Source organism: Ostrea edulis, chromosome 8, assembly GCF_947568905.1.
Source record: "Ostrea edulis chromosome 8, xbOstEdul1.1, whole genome shotgun sequence".
Classification (NCBI taxonomy): Eukaryota; Metazoa; Mollusca; class Bivalvia; order Ostreida; family Ostreidae; genus Ostrea; species Ostrea edulis.
Genome location: NC_079171.1, coordinates 37,104,971 through 37,122,640, shown reverse-complemented (window position 1 = coordinate 37,122,640; position 17,670 = coordinate 37,104,971). Strand labels below are relative to the sequence as shown.

The window sequence follows — 17,670 nt, the reverse complement described above, 5'->3', positions numbered from 1 at the left end:
AAATGCTATCTGACGTGTTTGATACCGATTGTTAGGCCGTTCTTTACACGCTGATTATGACTGCGGATTACTCCGATTACCTGATCAAGACATAGGTTTCATGGCGGGTGTGACCGATAGACAGGGGATGCTTATTCCTTCTAGGCACCCGATCCCATCCCTGGTATATCCAGGGGTCCGTGTTACCCAACTCTTTATTTTGTATTCCTTGCAGTTATGCGATTGATCACTGTTCGTTATCCTCACCTTTCATCAAATAAATCAAAAAGATAATTTTAGAAAATACTTTATTGATGATTTTTTTAAATTCAAATACTGTATAAGAGGTATTTTTAGCGAGACATAGATTTAGCAATTTTGCCATACATTATGGACATATATATTTAGCGACTTCATAATTCCAAGAAAGATTTATTTGAATTTGACTCCACTTTTTGGCACTCTGTTTTTTCCTAAAATAGCTCTAGCAAGTTGATCGTTATTTCGGATTTCAAACATTTTGGTTGAGCATCACTGAAGAGGCAGCCATTATTTGTCGAAATGCGCATCTGGTGCATCAAAATTGGCACCGTATAAGTTTTACATATAGCTATTACCTACGATACGGAATAAATATTAGCGATATCCAATTTTAGCGATCTCAAGATTGTCGATAACAATGGCAAAATCAAACCCTCGCTAAAAATTCTGCTTATACGGTAAATCAAAATATAAATTGCAAAACACATTTCATTCATGATTTTAACTTTCTTTATTCGGGCCAAACAAGATACAGACTGATGCAATTAAGTCATTATCTTACCGATTAGCACAAGTTTTAGATATCCAATAATCAAATGTTTGTAAAACGCGAACAAACCTTTAAGTTGTCGTGAATGTGGCATTGTCTTTACTTCACTTTCACAGATACTCATTTTTATGTTTAAAATTTAATGTTTAAACAAAAGTCTGAACATTGAAGAAAAACAATCATATATGTATAATGTTTAAAGATATGATCTGAGAATGTCTGACCATATTTCAGAATGAGGCCAGTAACTGGTTAGGTTAATTTTTCAAGGTCACCTTTTATTTTACAAAGAGAGTCTCTTAAACGAAGAATCGCATTAAAGTTTTCCCCGATTCTGTGTTTTTGTGAGCAAAGAGACTTGATGGCGTATGTAGTAGTGGCTATTTTCCTTGGCAATTCCTTTTCGAATATGCTTTCAATTCTATGTTCAAAATTATCTTTAAAGACGCCAGCTAATTTATCTTGAATTTTTGCTTTTGTCAAACGCTGTGCACAAACACTATAACTTGAATCGACTATATTTTCTTTGGCGAACAACATTCTTGCAATAATGAAGGGAGAAAGAACAATCGTAGCGGCAATGACCAATGCACCAATCACAACGATGACAGGTAACCATATGACGGTCGTAAGATCTGTAGACCCCTCTGTATTTTCCTCCTCGCCTTTTCGTCCCATAATGATTACTCGTGCTGTTTCCAACTCAGGTTGCACCTCCTTACATTCTTTCAAAATTTTTCCATCGATTTTTTTAATTTCGTGGGCAACCTCTTTTCCCCTCATCCATCGTTTGACTCCTTCTTCATAGCGTCGTGGTACTTCTTTGCTCACATTGAAGTAATTTTTAATTGATATTTTACCGACAGGATTCAAAATTTCCTTTTTGCCATCAGTAGAGTTAATGTAAGCATATAATTTGTCCGATAGATATTTAACACTCTTCTCAATATCATCAAACATCCCCACACCAATCTATAGATAAAATGAACAAGGTAAAGAACAGTAAAGATATATATTATTCGTACACAATGTACAAGATTTATGCTCAAATGTATATTTATACTCAGCACTAAATTTAATTAAAAGAACATTTAAAATATATACGTGATAGCAACAAAAGAAAGAATGTCATAGTATATAAGAAGTAATTTATAATTGTCTACAAATAAGAAATTCGGCTATTTCCAATGAGTTTCAACCATGCATTGCGATTACATTACATTTACATTCATTGTGATTACATTTCTATTCAACAAGTTGCTACATACATGTATCATGTAAATCCATTATTTGACATGGACTTAGTGCAAATCATGAACAATCATACTTTGCAAATTCTCAGTACACCGTTTAGGTATATATAAGCCTATAGATCAAACATGTCGAATCTTTATCACGTTAAAAATTTCTCGACTGTTAAAACTTCGAATGAGTCCCCATTTTATTTATCTGCAACCTACCATCTCCAATACACATTTAGATACACTTTCAGAATGATGACGACGTAAATCTTATAAAGACACATGTACCTTAATTGTTTAAAAGTTTAACACATGTACAGAGAATTCGGAGATATCTTAAGGAGGAATAACAAACCAGAGAAATGGATGGAAAATGGAAGATATATACCATTGAAAGTTTCAAATTTAACTTATATAGTGAAAAATTCACTTTTAGTAGAAGTTATTCTAATAAAAACCTGCTCGACTCGAAAGCATAAACTACAGATCAACAATCAACACGTGGCTACCCAGCTAGGCAATAATGATTTGAAATATACAGGGGGGGGGGGGGGTATTGTCATCTTTAAAATTGTTTGTTTCAATACATACTTTAATGATAAATAGCCAGCTAAAAAGTCTGAGCTATGAAGTAGGCCTGTAAGTGAATGAATCTACAAAGAGTCTTTAAAGTATTTAATTTTGATTGATTGATTGTTTATAGTTTAACGTCTCTCTCAAAAATATATGACTGATATTGAACGCCCTCTCGAAAATATTTCACCGATATGGAGACGGCATCATCATTGTCGGTAAACGGCTGCATGGCCATTGAGCAGGGAAAAATCTTTATTGTGCCACACGTGCTGTGACACAGGATCTCGGTTTTTGCGGTCTCATCCATTTAGTCGCTTCTTGCGACAAACAAGGGATACTGAGAACCTAGTCTAACCAGGATCCCCACGGGAAATAAGTATCCATTTCTTAATCGAAAATAGAAAAAAAGAGAAGAAACAAAACATGAATTAAGAGGTCCATGGGCAACATCGCTCACTTGAGTCACTTTGGCTCATATTTAAAGATTTTTCCTATATATATTCGCATGTAAAACTTTTAATCCCAATTGTGGCCCCAACATACTCCCAGGGGCCATGCTCTTTACAAATTTGATTCTGCACTATGTCAGGAAGCTTTCATGTAAATCTAAAATTTTCTGGCACAGTGATTTTTCTGAAGAATATTTTTAATGATTTTCCTTATGTAAAACTTATACGGTACCAATTTTGATGCACCAGATGCGCATTTCGACAAATAATGTCTCTTCAGTGATGCTCAACCGAAATGTTTGAATCCGAAATAACTATGAAGTTTTAGATCTAAATATAGCCAAAAACAGCGTGCCAAACAAGTGGAGCCAAATTCGTCCAAGGATAAAAGCTATGCATGAGGGAGATAATCCTTAATTTTGAAATGAATTTCTAAATTTTATAACAGCAATTAAATATACATCCGTATTTTCAAGCTAGTAACGAAGTACTTAGCTACTGGGCTGTAGAGACCCTCGGGGACTAGCAGTCCACCAGCAGATGCCTCGACCCAGGGGTCATAATGTAAAACTTATACGGTACCAATTTTGATGCACCAGATGCGCATTTCGACAAATATATATTATATATTTGTGTGTAAAACATTGATACCCTACTGTGACCCCATCTTACCCCTGGGGATCATGATTTTAACGAACTTGAATCTGTACTATATGTCACGAAGCTTTCGTGCAAATGTAAACTTCTTTGGCCCATTGGTTCTTAACATTTTTAAAGTTTTTATTTATTTATTAGTTATGTAAAACTTTGATCCCCTATTGTGGCCCCACCCTAGCCCCAGGAGTCATGAGTTTAAAAACATTGAATTTGCACGTGTCATGAAGCTTTTCTGTAAATCTCAGCTTAGTGGTTCTTGAGAAGATTTTTCAAGACTTTCTCTATGAAAAGTGAAGATAACGAACAGTGATCAATTTCATAACTCCTATAAGCAATACAACATAGATAGTTGGGCAAACACGGACCCCTGGACACATCGTAGGTGGGATCAGGTACCTATATATTTGTATGTAAAATATTGATCTCATATTGTAGCCTCATCTTACCCCCGAGGCCATGCTTTTAACAAACTTTAATATGCACTATGTCAGGAAGCTTTCATGTAAATTTCCACTTTCCTGGCCCAGTACTTTGTGAGAAGATTTTAAAAGATTTTTCCTATATATCTGTATGTAAACTTTGATCCCCTATTGTGGCCCCATCCTACCCCCGGGGGCTATGCCTTTAGCAAACTTGAATTTGCATTATGTCATGAAGCATTCATGTAAATTTCAGTCTTCTGGCCCAGTGGATCTTGAGATTGTTATAGGACCCCACCCTATTTTTGCATTTTTGTAATTATATCCCCTTTCAAGTGGGCATAGCCCTTCATTTGAACAAACTTGAAAGCCCTTCACCCAAGGATGTTTTTGGCCTAATTTGGTTATAATTGGCCCAGTAGCTCTGGAGAAGTCGAAAACGTAAAAAGTTTACAGACGGACGGACGAACGGAAAGACAACGGACAACAGGCGATCTGAAAAGCTCACTTGAGCTTTCAGCTCAGGTGAGCTAAAAAGGTTAAGATAACGATCAATGACCATCTCCTATATCGAATAGTGAATACAATATCAAAAGCAGAACAAGCACTGTCCCTGAAAAGATCAGAGATGGGATAAGGTGCGTATAAGGAGTAAACATCTGACATTTTTTATTTACATCATAAAGCTTTAACAAAGTGACTTTTTGGGTTACCAATCATAAGATATGAATATTTCCGAGTTCGGATTTTATACGCGAATCTGTGTGATGTATACATGCCTGATCTTAAATCCATCGTATGTTTTGATGGAGTGGATTTTGGAAAAGCTTTGTGATTTTAAATTTGGTTAAGGTACTTCGGAATTTTTGAAAAATCATTTTCACATGTGTGAAGTCACAATACATCTGAAGTTTCTCTGTGACAGCAGCGAATATTTTCATGAGGAGCAAAATTAGGAGGTTGGTTGAACATTTACTGGATTCTGCAATGACAGTTAAAAATAGCGAACAGTGATCAATCTCTTAACTCCTATAAGCAATACAAAATAGACATGAAGGAACATGTGTAACTCTGTGTAAGTGTTTTGAGTCTAGTATAAGTACGGTAGTTTCTTTCTTCCGTCCCATTGACTGTGATGCATATATAATTTGAATATAAACAATGCGGAACATTTATTTAGTGTGAAGAATGAAACATATTCACGGCGGGTGTGACCGGTCAACAGGGGATGCTTACTCCTCCTAGGCACCTGATCCCACCTCTGGTGTGCCCAGGGGTCCGTGTTTGCCCAACTATCTATTTTGTATTGCTTGTAGGAGTTATGAGATTGATCACTGTTCGTTATCTTCACCTTGCATTCTTGTTCACAAGGGAGATTCAGGTACACATTAAAAAAAGAATAGACCAAAAGGTTAGAATCGTATGTTTGAATTATGTTTAAATTAGTCCCGATAAAACGCTTGAGAAGAATACAAATTATTACCCTAGAACTATAAAACCAAATAAATTCAATCAAATTACAAAGATCGGGGCGATTTGGGGATTAACCAGACTACTCGCAATTGCAAACGAAGTGTGAAAACGTGTATGAGTATCTTTTGCGAATGAGTGTCTGACCTCTGACGAACGCTTATATTACAGCTTTATTCGTGATACATGAACCGCAGTACATGCTGTAGAGCCTTAATCAAGCAAACACTAAACAACAGCCTTGTCATCAGTCAAGTCCAGTATAGACTAATCAACCGGAAATGAAACATCGACTACCTCAGAAAAATATTTTATTGCTTAGAACTTACTGTTTAATTGACTACAACTGTTTAACGCATCATTTATACTATCACGGTCATGTTGCAAACCTGTGGAATGTATACGTGGTCAGTATGTAAAACCAATTTTGATGCACCAGATGCTCCAGATGTGCATTTCGACAAATAATGTCTCTTCAGTGATGATCAACCGACATGTTTGAAATCCGAAATAACATTGTAGTTTTAGAGCTATTATAGGGGAAAACAGTGTGCCAAAAAGTGGAGTCAAATTCGTCTAAGGATAAGAGCTTTGCGTGAGGGAGATAATCCTTAAGGTTGAAATGACTTTCTAAATTTTATAATAGCAATTAAATATACATCCGTATTTTCAAACTAGTAACGAAGTACTTAGCTACCGGGCTGTAGAGACCCTCGAAACGATCAGAATCAAAACCCTCACTTTAAACCCAGTATGAATGATCGACTACCTCAGAAAAATATTTTATTGCTTAAAACCTACTGTTTGAACTGGCTACACCTGTTTCACGTATCATTTATACTATCATGTAGATGTCACCACTGCCGGTTTACATGGACAATAACGACGTTCAACATGAATGGTCAGAGTATAATTCCAAGAATATTACATTTTCAGAGAAATGTCTAAAACTAGAAATGCATTGATTTCAAAACCTTCCTCATATAGTATTCGTATATTCCTTTATAATCTACATATGGTGTTATGTCTTTCAACCGATTCGATAAACAAGAACAGGATCTGCATATCATCAGTTTTTTCATTGGAAGCTGGTTAGTGATATGAAAAGTGAAGATAAAGAACAATGATCAATCTCATAAATCATATAAAGATAGACAATGAAGAAAATAGCAAACACGGAGTTCGGAGCACATCAGAAGTGGGGACAGGTGCGAAGTGGGAGTAAACATTCCCTGTTGAACGTTTACACCCCAATATATCTTGATCAGGTAACCGAAGTAATCTGTAATCAAAGTTAGTATACGTAAACAAAACTCTAACAATTGTTATTGAGGACGTCAGGCATCGTTAGACCCAATCACAGGTTGCTTCGTATATTATATGGTTGTAACGACGATATAATTTTCGAAAACGTTTAGATGAGATAGTTTTAACACTTTGTAATATCAAGTAATTCCTCAGTGGCTTGTTTGATTTTTTTTTTTTAAACTCATCATATGCAGAACATGCTCGTTGGTATCGGATCAGTTGGGATACACAAATATCACACACAGACAGCAATGAAATAACGCTATGCAAACATGAGGAAACTAACAATGGAGAAGCCGAAGCAATCCTGTTTGTCATAAAGTTGAGTTGCTAATTTGCCTTGCTAATTAGCCAAAGATGAGATACAGGTCGATTTTACAGGGGTTTCAACGGCCTCGTTTTAAAGTCGATATTTCGAAATTCTGTGATCGTTATGATGATCTTTGAAGGTAAAAACTATCATTAAGTCGTTTTGTACGTTTTTCATACCTCTTCACGTACTGATTTGATAACGGATTAATCCATTTTCAAGATCAAAATACAGGGCTCACAGGGGACACATGTTTCTCCTAGACACCTAATTACATTGGTATTCCCTGGGGTTCGTGTTTGTTTTATTGTCAATTTTGCATTCTATATCACATTGTTGATGTCACAAGGGGTGTCAAGAGTCTTGTTTAAAAGCAGCATTTCGCAAATATTATGGTCGTTATAACGATCTAATTAGTCAATAAAACAATGTTATGAGGGCTAATGCTGTCTGACGTGTTTCATACCAATTGTTAGGTCGTTCATTACACACTGATTTGGCTACGGGTTACTCCGTTTACCCGATCAAGATATAGGGCTTACACTCCTAGGCACCTTGTCCCATCTCTAATATATCCAAAGGTCCGTGTTTGCTCAACTCCCTACTTTGAATTACTTGTATGAGTCATGCGATTGATCATTGTTCTTTATCTTCACTTTTTCATTGATGAATCATTGTCTGGTACACAATTTTGTATTGACGTATCTAATTCAAGATCTTGATATCCTTCTTATTGGAAAAATATAAAGTATTTGAAATCTTGTTGGAATGGATAAAAAGAATACGAGGAATATAAAACTAACATATTACACAAATTAAAACGAAATATGTGTTCAGTAAACCGGAAGTGATGAAAAAATTAGATTCTGTATAGGTGGAATTCACTCGCGCTGAAAATATTCCCAATATTCAACATGTTAGTAAATCCATGAATATATGAAATAGTGAATAAGTTCAACATAATCTCGTTTTCTTAAATACAAACGTGCACTCTGTCATAAACTACAGGTTGTAGTACCGGCGGTGTATATTACGTAATCATTCAGGTTGTTTTAATATTACACGCTTTTTTATTCAACACGCTTTTAGATTCAGTGGATCATGACCTCTCCTTTTTCTTAACAGCTGTTCAGATAACCCAAATACGTGAGCTACTTGATAGCTCCACCAACAGCTGTTCAGATAACCCAAATACGCGAGCTACTCGATAGCTCAACCAACATCTGTACGTAACAAATATGTTTGCCCAACTCTTTATTTTGTATTCCTTATAGGAGTTCTGAGATTGATCACTGTTCGTTATCTTGATCCTTGCTTTTCGTAAGAGGGGTGAGACCGCAAAAACCGAGGTCCTGTGTCATAGCAGGTGTGGCACGATAATGATACCTCCCTACTTAAAGGCCGTAAGCGCCGAACATAGGCTTAAAGCAGCCTTAAACAAACAGTGGTGACATCTCCATTGTAGTGAAAAATTCTCCGGCGGGACATTAAGCAATATACAATTAATAAATCATACACACGAAAGTTTTACAGCCTTCAGCAATAAAGTTGTTTAAGGTACAAAAATCTTACTTATTGGTTTGACAGGAACATATAACTGCTTTTTGTCTTTTCTGGCCCGGGGGTTCTTGAGAAGACTTAGAAGATAACGTGGTCCTTTAATTGAACAATGTTGAATTCCCTTTACCCTATGTTATTTTGAGGTAAATTTGGTTAAATAAGTAAACAATGTATAAGATATACGGACAGACGGATGGATAACAGAAAGGCTTATTCATAAAGATAACGAACAAAACTCAATCTCATCACTCCTATAAAGAAAACAAAATGAAGATTTGTCCATAGGTCCCTATAATATATCGATCAGGTAAATGGACTAATCCGAAGTCAAAATCTAACAATTGGCATGAAACACGTCAGACAGCTTTTTACTCAATGACAGGTTGTATTCGCAAATTAGATCGTTATACCGATCATAGAAATGCTAACTTTAAAGGAGACAGTTGAAACTCCTATTACATCAACTTGTTTCTCAGTAGCCTGCCTTGATTTAAAAACTAAGTATACGCATAAGAAGCTCTGGCGTATCGAATCAGATCTAAAATAAACACCAAACACTAAATGCAGGTGACAATGGAATATTGCTACATATACATGGGAAGTTGATGATGGCGAAACTGAAGTAATCCCGTTTGTCACAAAGTTTGAGTTGTTAGTTTACCGTTAATGTCTATTTTCAATAAAATATCAAAGTAAGAAGCAGATGTGGAGTACTCTGTGGCGTCTCTTATTTCGATTTCATGAGGATACATCGAATCGACATATGAATGACACTTTTCATTGTTAATAGATGAAAGGGGAAGATAAGGAACAGTGATCAATCTCATAACTACTATAAGCAATACAAAATAGATAGTTGGGCAAACATGGACTCCTCGACACACCAGAGGTGGGGTCAGGTGCCTAGGAGGAGTAAGTATACCCTGTTGACCGGTCACACCCGTCGTGAGCCCTATATCCTGATCAGATAAACGGAGTTATCTGCTGTCAAAATCAATGTGCCAAGAACGGCTTAACAATCGGTATGAAACACGTCAGACAGCATTTGACCCAATGATAAATTGTATTGACGAACTAGATCGTTATAACGACCATAGAATTTGCGAAATGCTGACTTCAATCGAGACTGTTGAAACCCTTGTACCATGAACTTGTTTGTCAGTAGCTTACCTCGATTTAAAAACTGACTATACGCAGAACAAGCTCTTGCATATCAAATCAGTTGAGATATATAAACACCGTATGCAGGTGATAATGGAATATTGCTACACAAGTATGGGAAGTTGACGATGGAGAAGCTAAAATCACCCCGTTTATCATATAGTTGAGTTGTCAGTATGTCGTTAATGTCTACTTTAAATAAAATATCTAAGTATAAAGCAGAAGTGGACGACTCTGTGGTGTCCTTTTAATTCGAGCTCACAGGGATATATCAAATCGACATATGACAGCAAGTTATTATTGTTAATAGACAAAACGTCATCAATTTATCGAAATGTCGAATTGAAGGCCACAGCGAGATATATTTTTTTCTTCTCACGTAGAAGTTTTTGAATAAATTCTGCTTCATATGAATATAGAAACAATTCAGCTAAGAAAGGAGCAGAATTCGTGCCATGGCAATTCCAACAGACTGTTCGAAGACCTGTTCAACAAAGACCACGAATATATTGTCAATGAGGAACTCTAGCATATTTTTTTATTTCAACTTCAGAGTATTTGTGTGTGGAATCAGAGTGGTGTTTAACAAGGTGAGTTTTTGAATGACTGATCACTAGATATGAATATTTCCGTTTTCCGTTTTTGTTGAAGAAGCAACTGTCTATAATGTCAAAAAGTCTAGTCTTTAATTTATCGGGAGGAATGCTCGTGTATAGTGTTGAAAATTCATAGGTTTTAATGTTATTGATTTGGGAAAAATTCTGCGATTTCAAGTTTACTAAAAGTTCTTTAGAATTTTTCAGAATCCACATTTGATTAACACCACTTCTGGCATATATAGTCGCACAGTAAGTTTGAAGTTTTTATTTTTAAATGATTTTAAGTGAATATTTTATTAGGTTTAATAAATGCTAACGAATTGAATTTGAATGAATTGATCTTGTATGTAAAATGCTTGGTATCATGTGCAAATATACACGCAAGTATGTATTTTTATTATATTTGTGCATGCTTAATATTAATATAATATTATTACAAATAAATGTACAGCTATATTTATCCATAATATGTATAAAAAAAAAAAAAAAAAAAAAAAAAAATTCATAAACAGTGTTGCAGTTAGATTGTAAAAAAAATTGATTGAACCTTCTTCCATTTCAGGTGCAGTGCAAACTGAATAATAATTATGTACTCAGAGACATACATAAATGCTGGTTCCTTCCGACATGAATTGTTTTCTTTTGAACGTTGATTGCATGTATATCAACATCGTGAAAACCATGTAAACAATATCAAGGAGTAATACCAATATTTGATCTACTGTATATTATCAACACATATGCTAAAGAAATGTCCGAAAACAAATATGTGTTGTGTGCCCCTTTACGATTATCGTGTTTCAAAACATGTTGAATACATTTTTAAAACGTAACCTAAATATACATTGTATGTTTAATGCGTGTTTTAAGAATGTAATTATGTTTAATGAATATTAAACATATATTTCATATATATGTTAAACATATGTTAATCATTTGTTAAACATAAATTTATCATATGTTAAACATTTTTTTCATATATGTTAAACATATGTTCAATATAAACATGATGTTACAATTTTGCATGTAGAGAATATGAAAATCATAAGGAAACCATGTGCATTCCGTTTCAATACACACTTGCACTAACTGACCTTCACCTTGTAATAAAATCTATGCATAGCATGTGCTACAAGTTTCTGCCTACTGGTAGATTTACAAAAAATTTAAAGATAAAAAATAATAGAGCTTTCAATCATAAATGATGAAATGTTGTATTTCCTAACTTTGAATTGAATTATAATGCTTTCATTTTCATAACGTAACAACAATACGTACAGTGCGTATTTAAGTTTTAAACACAGTGCTCCCACGACAGTGGTGACGTCTCCATATGATTGAAACATTCTCGAGTGGGACGTTAAACAATATGAAATCAATCAATCCTAACAACGTGTAGATTAAAAAATGATAAATAAAATTGCTTGATTAAAATAAAGTATTGTGATTTCCACTATGAATTTGATCATTTTTATTTAGTTTTTTTTTCTTCGAAATATACCTGTGACAGTAAGCCTAAACCTAGTTGTCAATGATAAATCGTATCATAATTTATCTAATCCAAAAATGTATTTCATAACAATTGCATTGTTTACTTTTAAAAAACAACGCTAATTACAAATATACAGGAATAATATTACCAGATAGTGTTTAGACAGCGATCCCATGTAAAAATTATCTACTCCCAATTGCAGATTTCATACTCGCTTTCCTCGCTACATTTGATGCATTGGTGGCTAAAACATATAAGACTCGGGTTTGTCAACAATTATCACCCGCATATGGAGTTTAAATATCTCAACTCATTCCATACGCAAGAGCTTATTCTGCGAATGGTCAGTTTATAAATCGAGGCAAGCTATTGACAAATAAATTGATGGTACGTGGGTTTCAACGGCCTTGTTTAAAGTCAGCATATGGCAAATTATATCGTCATTATAACGATCTAGCTTGCCAATCCAACCGATCATACAGTCAAATGCTGTCTGGCGTGTATCATACCGATTGTTAGACCGTTCTTTACACACTGATTTTGACTACGGACAACTCCGTTTACCTGATCAAGATATAGGGCTCACAGCGGTTGTGACCAGTCGACGGGGATACTTAACACTCCTCCTAGGCACCTGATTCCACCTCTGGTGTGATCAGGGGTCCGTATTTGCCATATTATCTATTTTGTATAGGAGTTATGATATTGTTCACTGTTCTTTATCTTCATCTTTCATCGAAATACATGCTATCCATGATGAATAAATTAGGTCCCTAAAACCCGAGTTTTTGAATATCTAACACTACTTTCAGAACAAGTTGATCGACAAAGGTCACATATGACGTCACTGTACCACGTGATTACCTAACTAATCAACTAGGCTTTTTTTTTAAATTGGGGCTTAAATTGAACTCTGTATTGTGGTTAATTATCGCAATATTTCGGTGAATGAACTATTAGAATTACTTTCTATAAGGATAAGGAAGACAAAATGCATATAATCTTGTATACTTTGAAAACATGAGAAGCTTCCTTTAAAGGTCACACCCATTACAATAATTTCTTTGCATAAATACCTTTTTGCATTTCTGTGGTAGCTTTTCCAAAGATGTACATGTGTCTTTTAAATCGGTCACTATGTTCTCTTCATCTGAAATTGCCGTGTGTATTCTGGATTGTATTCCGATATCTATATTGCAGATTGTATCGAAAAGCAAACTGTGAAAAAGGAAAAGAAATTTCAATGTAGTCTTTGAAAAAGTGAAATAAGGAATAGTGATCATAATATCTATAAAGAATACAAAATTAATCAAGAGTATGGCAAACAGACCCATGGACATCTGTGGTATATATGTATCGAGAAAACACCACTCGTGCCTGCTTGAGTATAACAACTTTTGCTGTAATTATCACGTTTAATAAGAAATGAATACTGAAAAGGAAAATTTTGATGAAAAGTGAAGCAGCCTTAATTGTATAGCTCTGAGTATGCACGATCTTACAGACTCCGAATCCCAGACCGGTGTCACACAAAATGATTCGGGAAATCTAGCTTGAACTTCAGCCGTTTGTTGCGAAATTGGGTTAAATTAAATTTCTTGTCCGCTCCAGCTTTTCGCCTTGGACATGCTCTCAATCACAATAAAACACGTATTTCTTATTTTTACATTGTGTAAATCCCACAGTTAATAAAGTTGGCTATTTTTAAGACGTTGCAGATGGCCATCATTTCAATTTTACCTTCGTAACAATTGGTATGAACCACGTCAGTATGTAAGGACTAAATTATTCACGGTGTAGTGAAGGCTTTCCGACAAAAATGTACCTCAGTGCACTTCACATTATATGATGTCACAATATGAAAGTTTGCCGAAAGCAAGACGTACAGGTCTATAGTTGTTTTGCGGAGAAAATGTCATATTTTGTGGTTTTTTGCAATCGTTATAGTGTTCAAGCAGTTTATGTACACATCTGCTTCTCAAATGATTTTTTTCTCTCTGATAATATATGTATCCTATTCTCTATAATAATAAATTGTGGCGTCGGTGGCCGAGTGGTTAGGCCGTATTATCGTTGTATTATTTCTCGACCGAAAGGTCGTGGGTTCGAGTCCTGGCCGCGGCAGGGCTGACGTTGTGTCCTTGGGAAAGGCACTTTACATGAATTCCTTCACTCCACCCAAGTGTAAAAGGGGTACCTGGCTATAGACAGTGAAAGATATTGTTAGAATGTTAGTGCTCTAGCGCTTGTAATGGCAGCTTGCACTGTATGCTTCCTAGGAGGCTGGGGAAGTTCTAGATTGATATAAGGTCTGCCGGGGTAATAATATACATTGATTATTGTAAAGCGCTTTGAGCAGCAGACGCTGGATAAGGCACTATATAAAACCAATCACTATTATTATTATTATTAAATAAATTTTCATATAGTATACACAATAATGCAGTAGTTTTTACATGTTTCATTGTGACCTTGAAATTGACCCCAATGTGCATAGTTATTTAAAATAGAGAACGTCAATTGTTTGTATATAACGACATGGCACAGGTGGGGAATGAAGATTGTTTGCTGATATTTTGTGCAAAACCTGGAGAGGAAACAATTAGTTATGCAAACCTTCCTTGGGAAAGGTACAAATCATTCTGGTATTTTTATATAAGATCATTGTTTGCGAAATAATACACTCGAATTTGACGATGTATGACTGGGTAAAGATTATTGTTTGCAAAATAATACACTCGAATTTGACAAGGTTTGACTGGATAAAAACCATTGTTTGTAAAATAATACACCTCGAATTTGACGATGTTTGACTGGATAAAGGTCAATGTTTGCAAAATAATACAATCGAATTTGATGATGTTTGACTAGATAAAGATCATTGTTTGCAAAATAATACACTCGAATACAGAAGTGTCCGAGTTCCCCAAGAGTTATTTCCCTTTGTCGAACTCTTCCGTAAATTATGACGTAAATATGATGACAGTGGGTACATTTGCCAATTACTATCGTTGTATTATTTCTTAAAAGATGATATCCAGAGTTTCTGAGACCATCCTATCTCAGGGGAAAGGCAACTTTAGTGAGTTTATGAGTATTGGATAACAAATTGGCTCAAACAAATACTGTTAATTGCCATCTTTCTTTGATAAAAGCGTCACTCAGGTAGAAGAGGAAACAAATAATGATTTAATAACCAATTTGATGATCTTATTCAAACAGATTATGCTTGATATTGCCAGAATATACATACCAGTGATTGATATAAACAAAAGTTACGCTTTTATTACATTAATCGTACGTAATCGTTATGTACAATGCCAGTCTACGATATAATGTATACATTGTGTACCCACCATACATCATAAAATGCGAAAGAGATCGACAAAGGGAAATAATTTTTGTGTAACTCGGAACTTGCGTATTTGACGATGTTTGACTGGATAAAGATCATTGTTTGCAAAATAATACACTCGAATTTGACGATATTTCGCTAGATGTTCGGTTTAATATTAACGATCCTAGTGATATTAAAATTTTATGAATTACCCAAACATATTTCATGTAAATCTAACTACGTTTTACGCCCTAACTACTTTAGATTTCAATGCTATGCAATCTTTCACCTGTGGCAAGGCGATTTATTTCAGAAATTTATATTGTATGAATATCGAGTCACGTGACTTTTACTTTGGTGTATTGAATATTCTTAATGTCGTCTAACTAATAAACACCATGGGTTTTGGCGACAAAACAACGGATTTGTGTCATTTTTACTAACTTTACATAGTTAAGAAAGTCTTAACATTGCTTCGTTTATAGCAATTAATCAATGTTTGTTATCTTGTTCGTAGTAACACTATCAGACAGATTACTGCAGTATTTTCTCGATGAATATCGTTTTATCTTAAGGACGTTAACTCCTGAGCTTTTGAGCACAACTGCGTAAGATGCTACAACTAAGTATTTACTGGTTCAATACTGATCCTATTGGTATAAACATAGTACACATCTATTGCTGAACCATATCCAGTTGAAAACATTTGTGTCAATGCAAATTTTAGAAGGATTTTGCAGGGACTATATTTTGTGGCAGAAGGATTGATTAATCAAAAAGTTCTAAATTTGAATAATATTGGTTTTTGTTTCATCCAATATACAATGTATCTTCTATTTTTGTACTCCTATACGTGTATTTCATTTTTATAATTTATGATACAAGTAGTTGAGATTTGGAACTAGTTCAAATATTGTAATTTATTAATTTGGTTGATATATTTTTACAAACAGAACACTGATTCTTGAAAAAGTGTAAATTTATTTACTTGAAATTTTGTACAAAAATTCAGTATTTTCGCCAATAATTAAAAAAAATTGGTCTCTAACCGCCATTTTTATTATTTATTTATTTTTTGAGTTCCAATTTCAATTTTAAGACAAGACCTTTAAAACTTTCAAACTTGATATCATGAATTTTTTCGAATATCAAGTGCAGAAAGTTCATAATTTATTTCCATTACTTGTATTAAACTTTTTTTTATCTGTAGTGTTAGAATACATGATTATGCATCTATTTTATGTAATGAATTATTTGTGTTGCTTATGTTGTGTTGACACCAACAGATAAATCATGTTCAATTGAATAAGTTCAGTGCAAAAACATCATGATTAAAACACTGTAGCTCAATAACGAGCGTTGCTACCCCATTTTTTCTTTTGAATTTCCCAATTCTCCTTCAATGTAGAAATCGAAAATACACTTCCCTAAAAATTTACATTACTCCATATTTCAGATATGAACCCCTTTTTGGAATATGACTATAAGTAAAACATCATAAGTCAAGATGTACTTAGCCTATTATACTATGGTTGTTATAATCAAGCTATAACTGGATTAAATGTGGCCATACCAATTATTCTTTACACACTGATTTTGACTACGGATTACTTGATCAAGATATAGGGTTCACGGAGGACCTAGCCGGTCAACAAGGGCTGTTTACTTCCCTTAGGCATCTGACACTGCCTCTGGTATGCCCAGGAGTCCGTGTTTGCCCGTCTTTTATTTTTGTATTCTTTACAGGATTGGTGGAAATAGTCACTGTCCGTTATCTCCATTGTTCATTATTGCGTTATACCAGTTATTTTAAGGCAGTATTTTTTACGTATACAGAATGTGAGAGCGGTATAAAATGTTGGTTAATTTTTGCATAAGTAAATATGAATTCAGATTATCTATTTTTATTGTATGCGAGTCATAATATTGTTCAGTACTTCATTTTTTGTCCGTATATAAGTTGTTGAATTCAATTAACACTGATAATCCATTTAGCTTGAAGTAATACACTGAATTTGTTTCAGTATATTCACTGTTCGTTATCTTCAATTCTTCATTACAGTACAAATCATTTTAAAAAACTTAACAATGTGACCGTTGCTTCATAGAGGTGAACATTAATTCACATACCTTTTATGCATTTTGACTTTCTTGTTTTTTTGTTCTTTCCAAAATCTGTCACAAAACTTTAGCAAATCTTTCAAACTGATTTCTCTCTTCTTCAGTATCATGATCTGTGTTTTCCTGAAGAAAAAATGTATCGTCAATTTCACATCAAATTGGTTAAACCTATATGAAAAA

General features: G+C 34.5%; 1 protein-coding gene across 1 annotated transcript; it reads right to left on the bottom strand.

Moving 5' to 3' along the window:
* Positions 1 to 768: 768 nt before the first annotated feature.
* Positions 769 to 17,602, bottom strand: LOC130046547 (uncharacterized). The gene is made up of 3 exons (XM_056145999.1): positions 17,500 to 17,602; positions 13,109 to 13,250; positions 769 to 1,762 (listed from the first exon to the last, which is right to left on the bottom strand). Exons 1-3 carry the CDS (start codon positions 17,598 to 17,600, stop codon positions 1,043 to 1,045), a joined length of 963 nt encoding a protein of 320 aa, XP_056001974.1. The 5' UTR covers positions 17,601 to 17,602; the 3' UTR covers positions 769 to 1,042.
* Positions 17,603 to 17,670: the final 68 nt, after the last annotated feature.

What these genes read in the sequence shown, in the direction of transcription:
- LOC130046547 (XM_056145999.1), bottom strand. Translation starts at nt 17,600, where the DNA reads ATGATACTGAAGAAGAGAGAAATCAGTTTGAAAGATTTGCTAAAGTTT. An exon ending in AAAGTCAAAATGCATAAAAG is followed by an intron (nt 13,251 to 17,499) that starts GTATGTGAATTA and finishes CCTTTTTCACAG; the next exon opens with TTTGCTTTTCGATACAATCT. An exon ending in TACCACAGAAATGCAAAAAG is followed by an intron (nt 1,763 to 13,108) that starts GTATTTATGCAA and finishes TTTTATCTATAG; the next exon opens with ATTGGTGTGGGGATGTTTGA.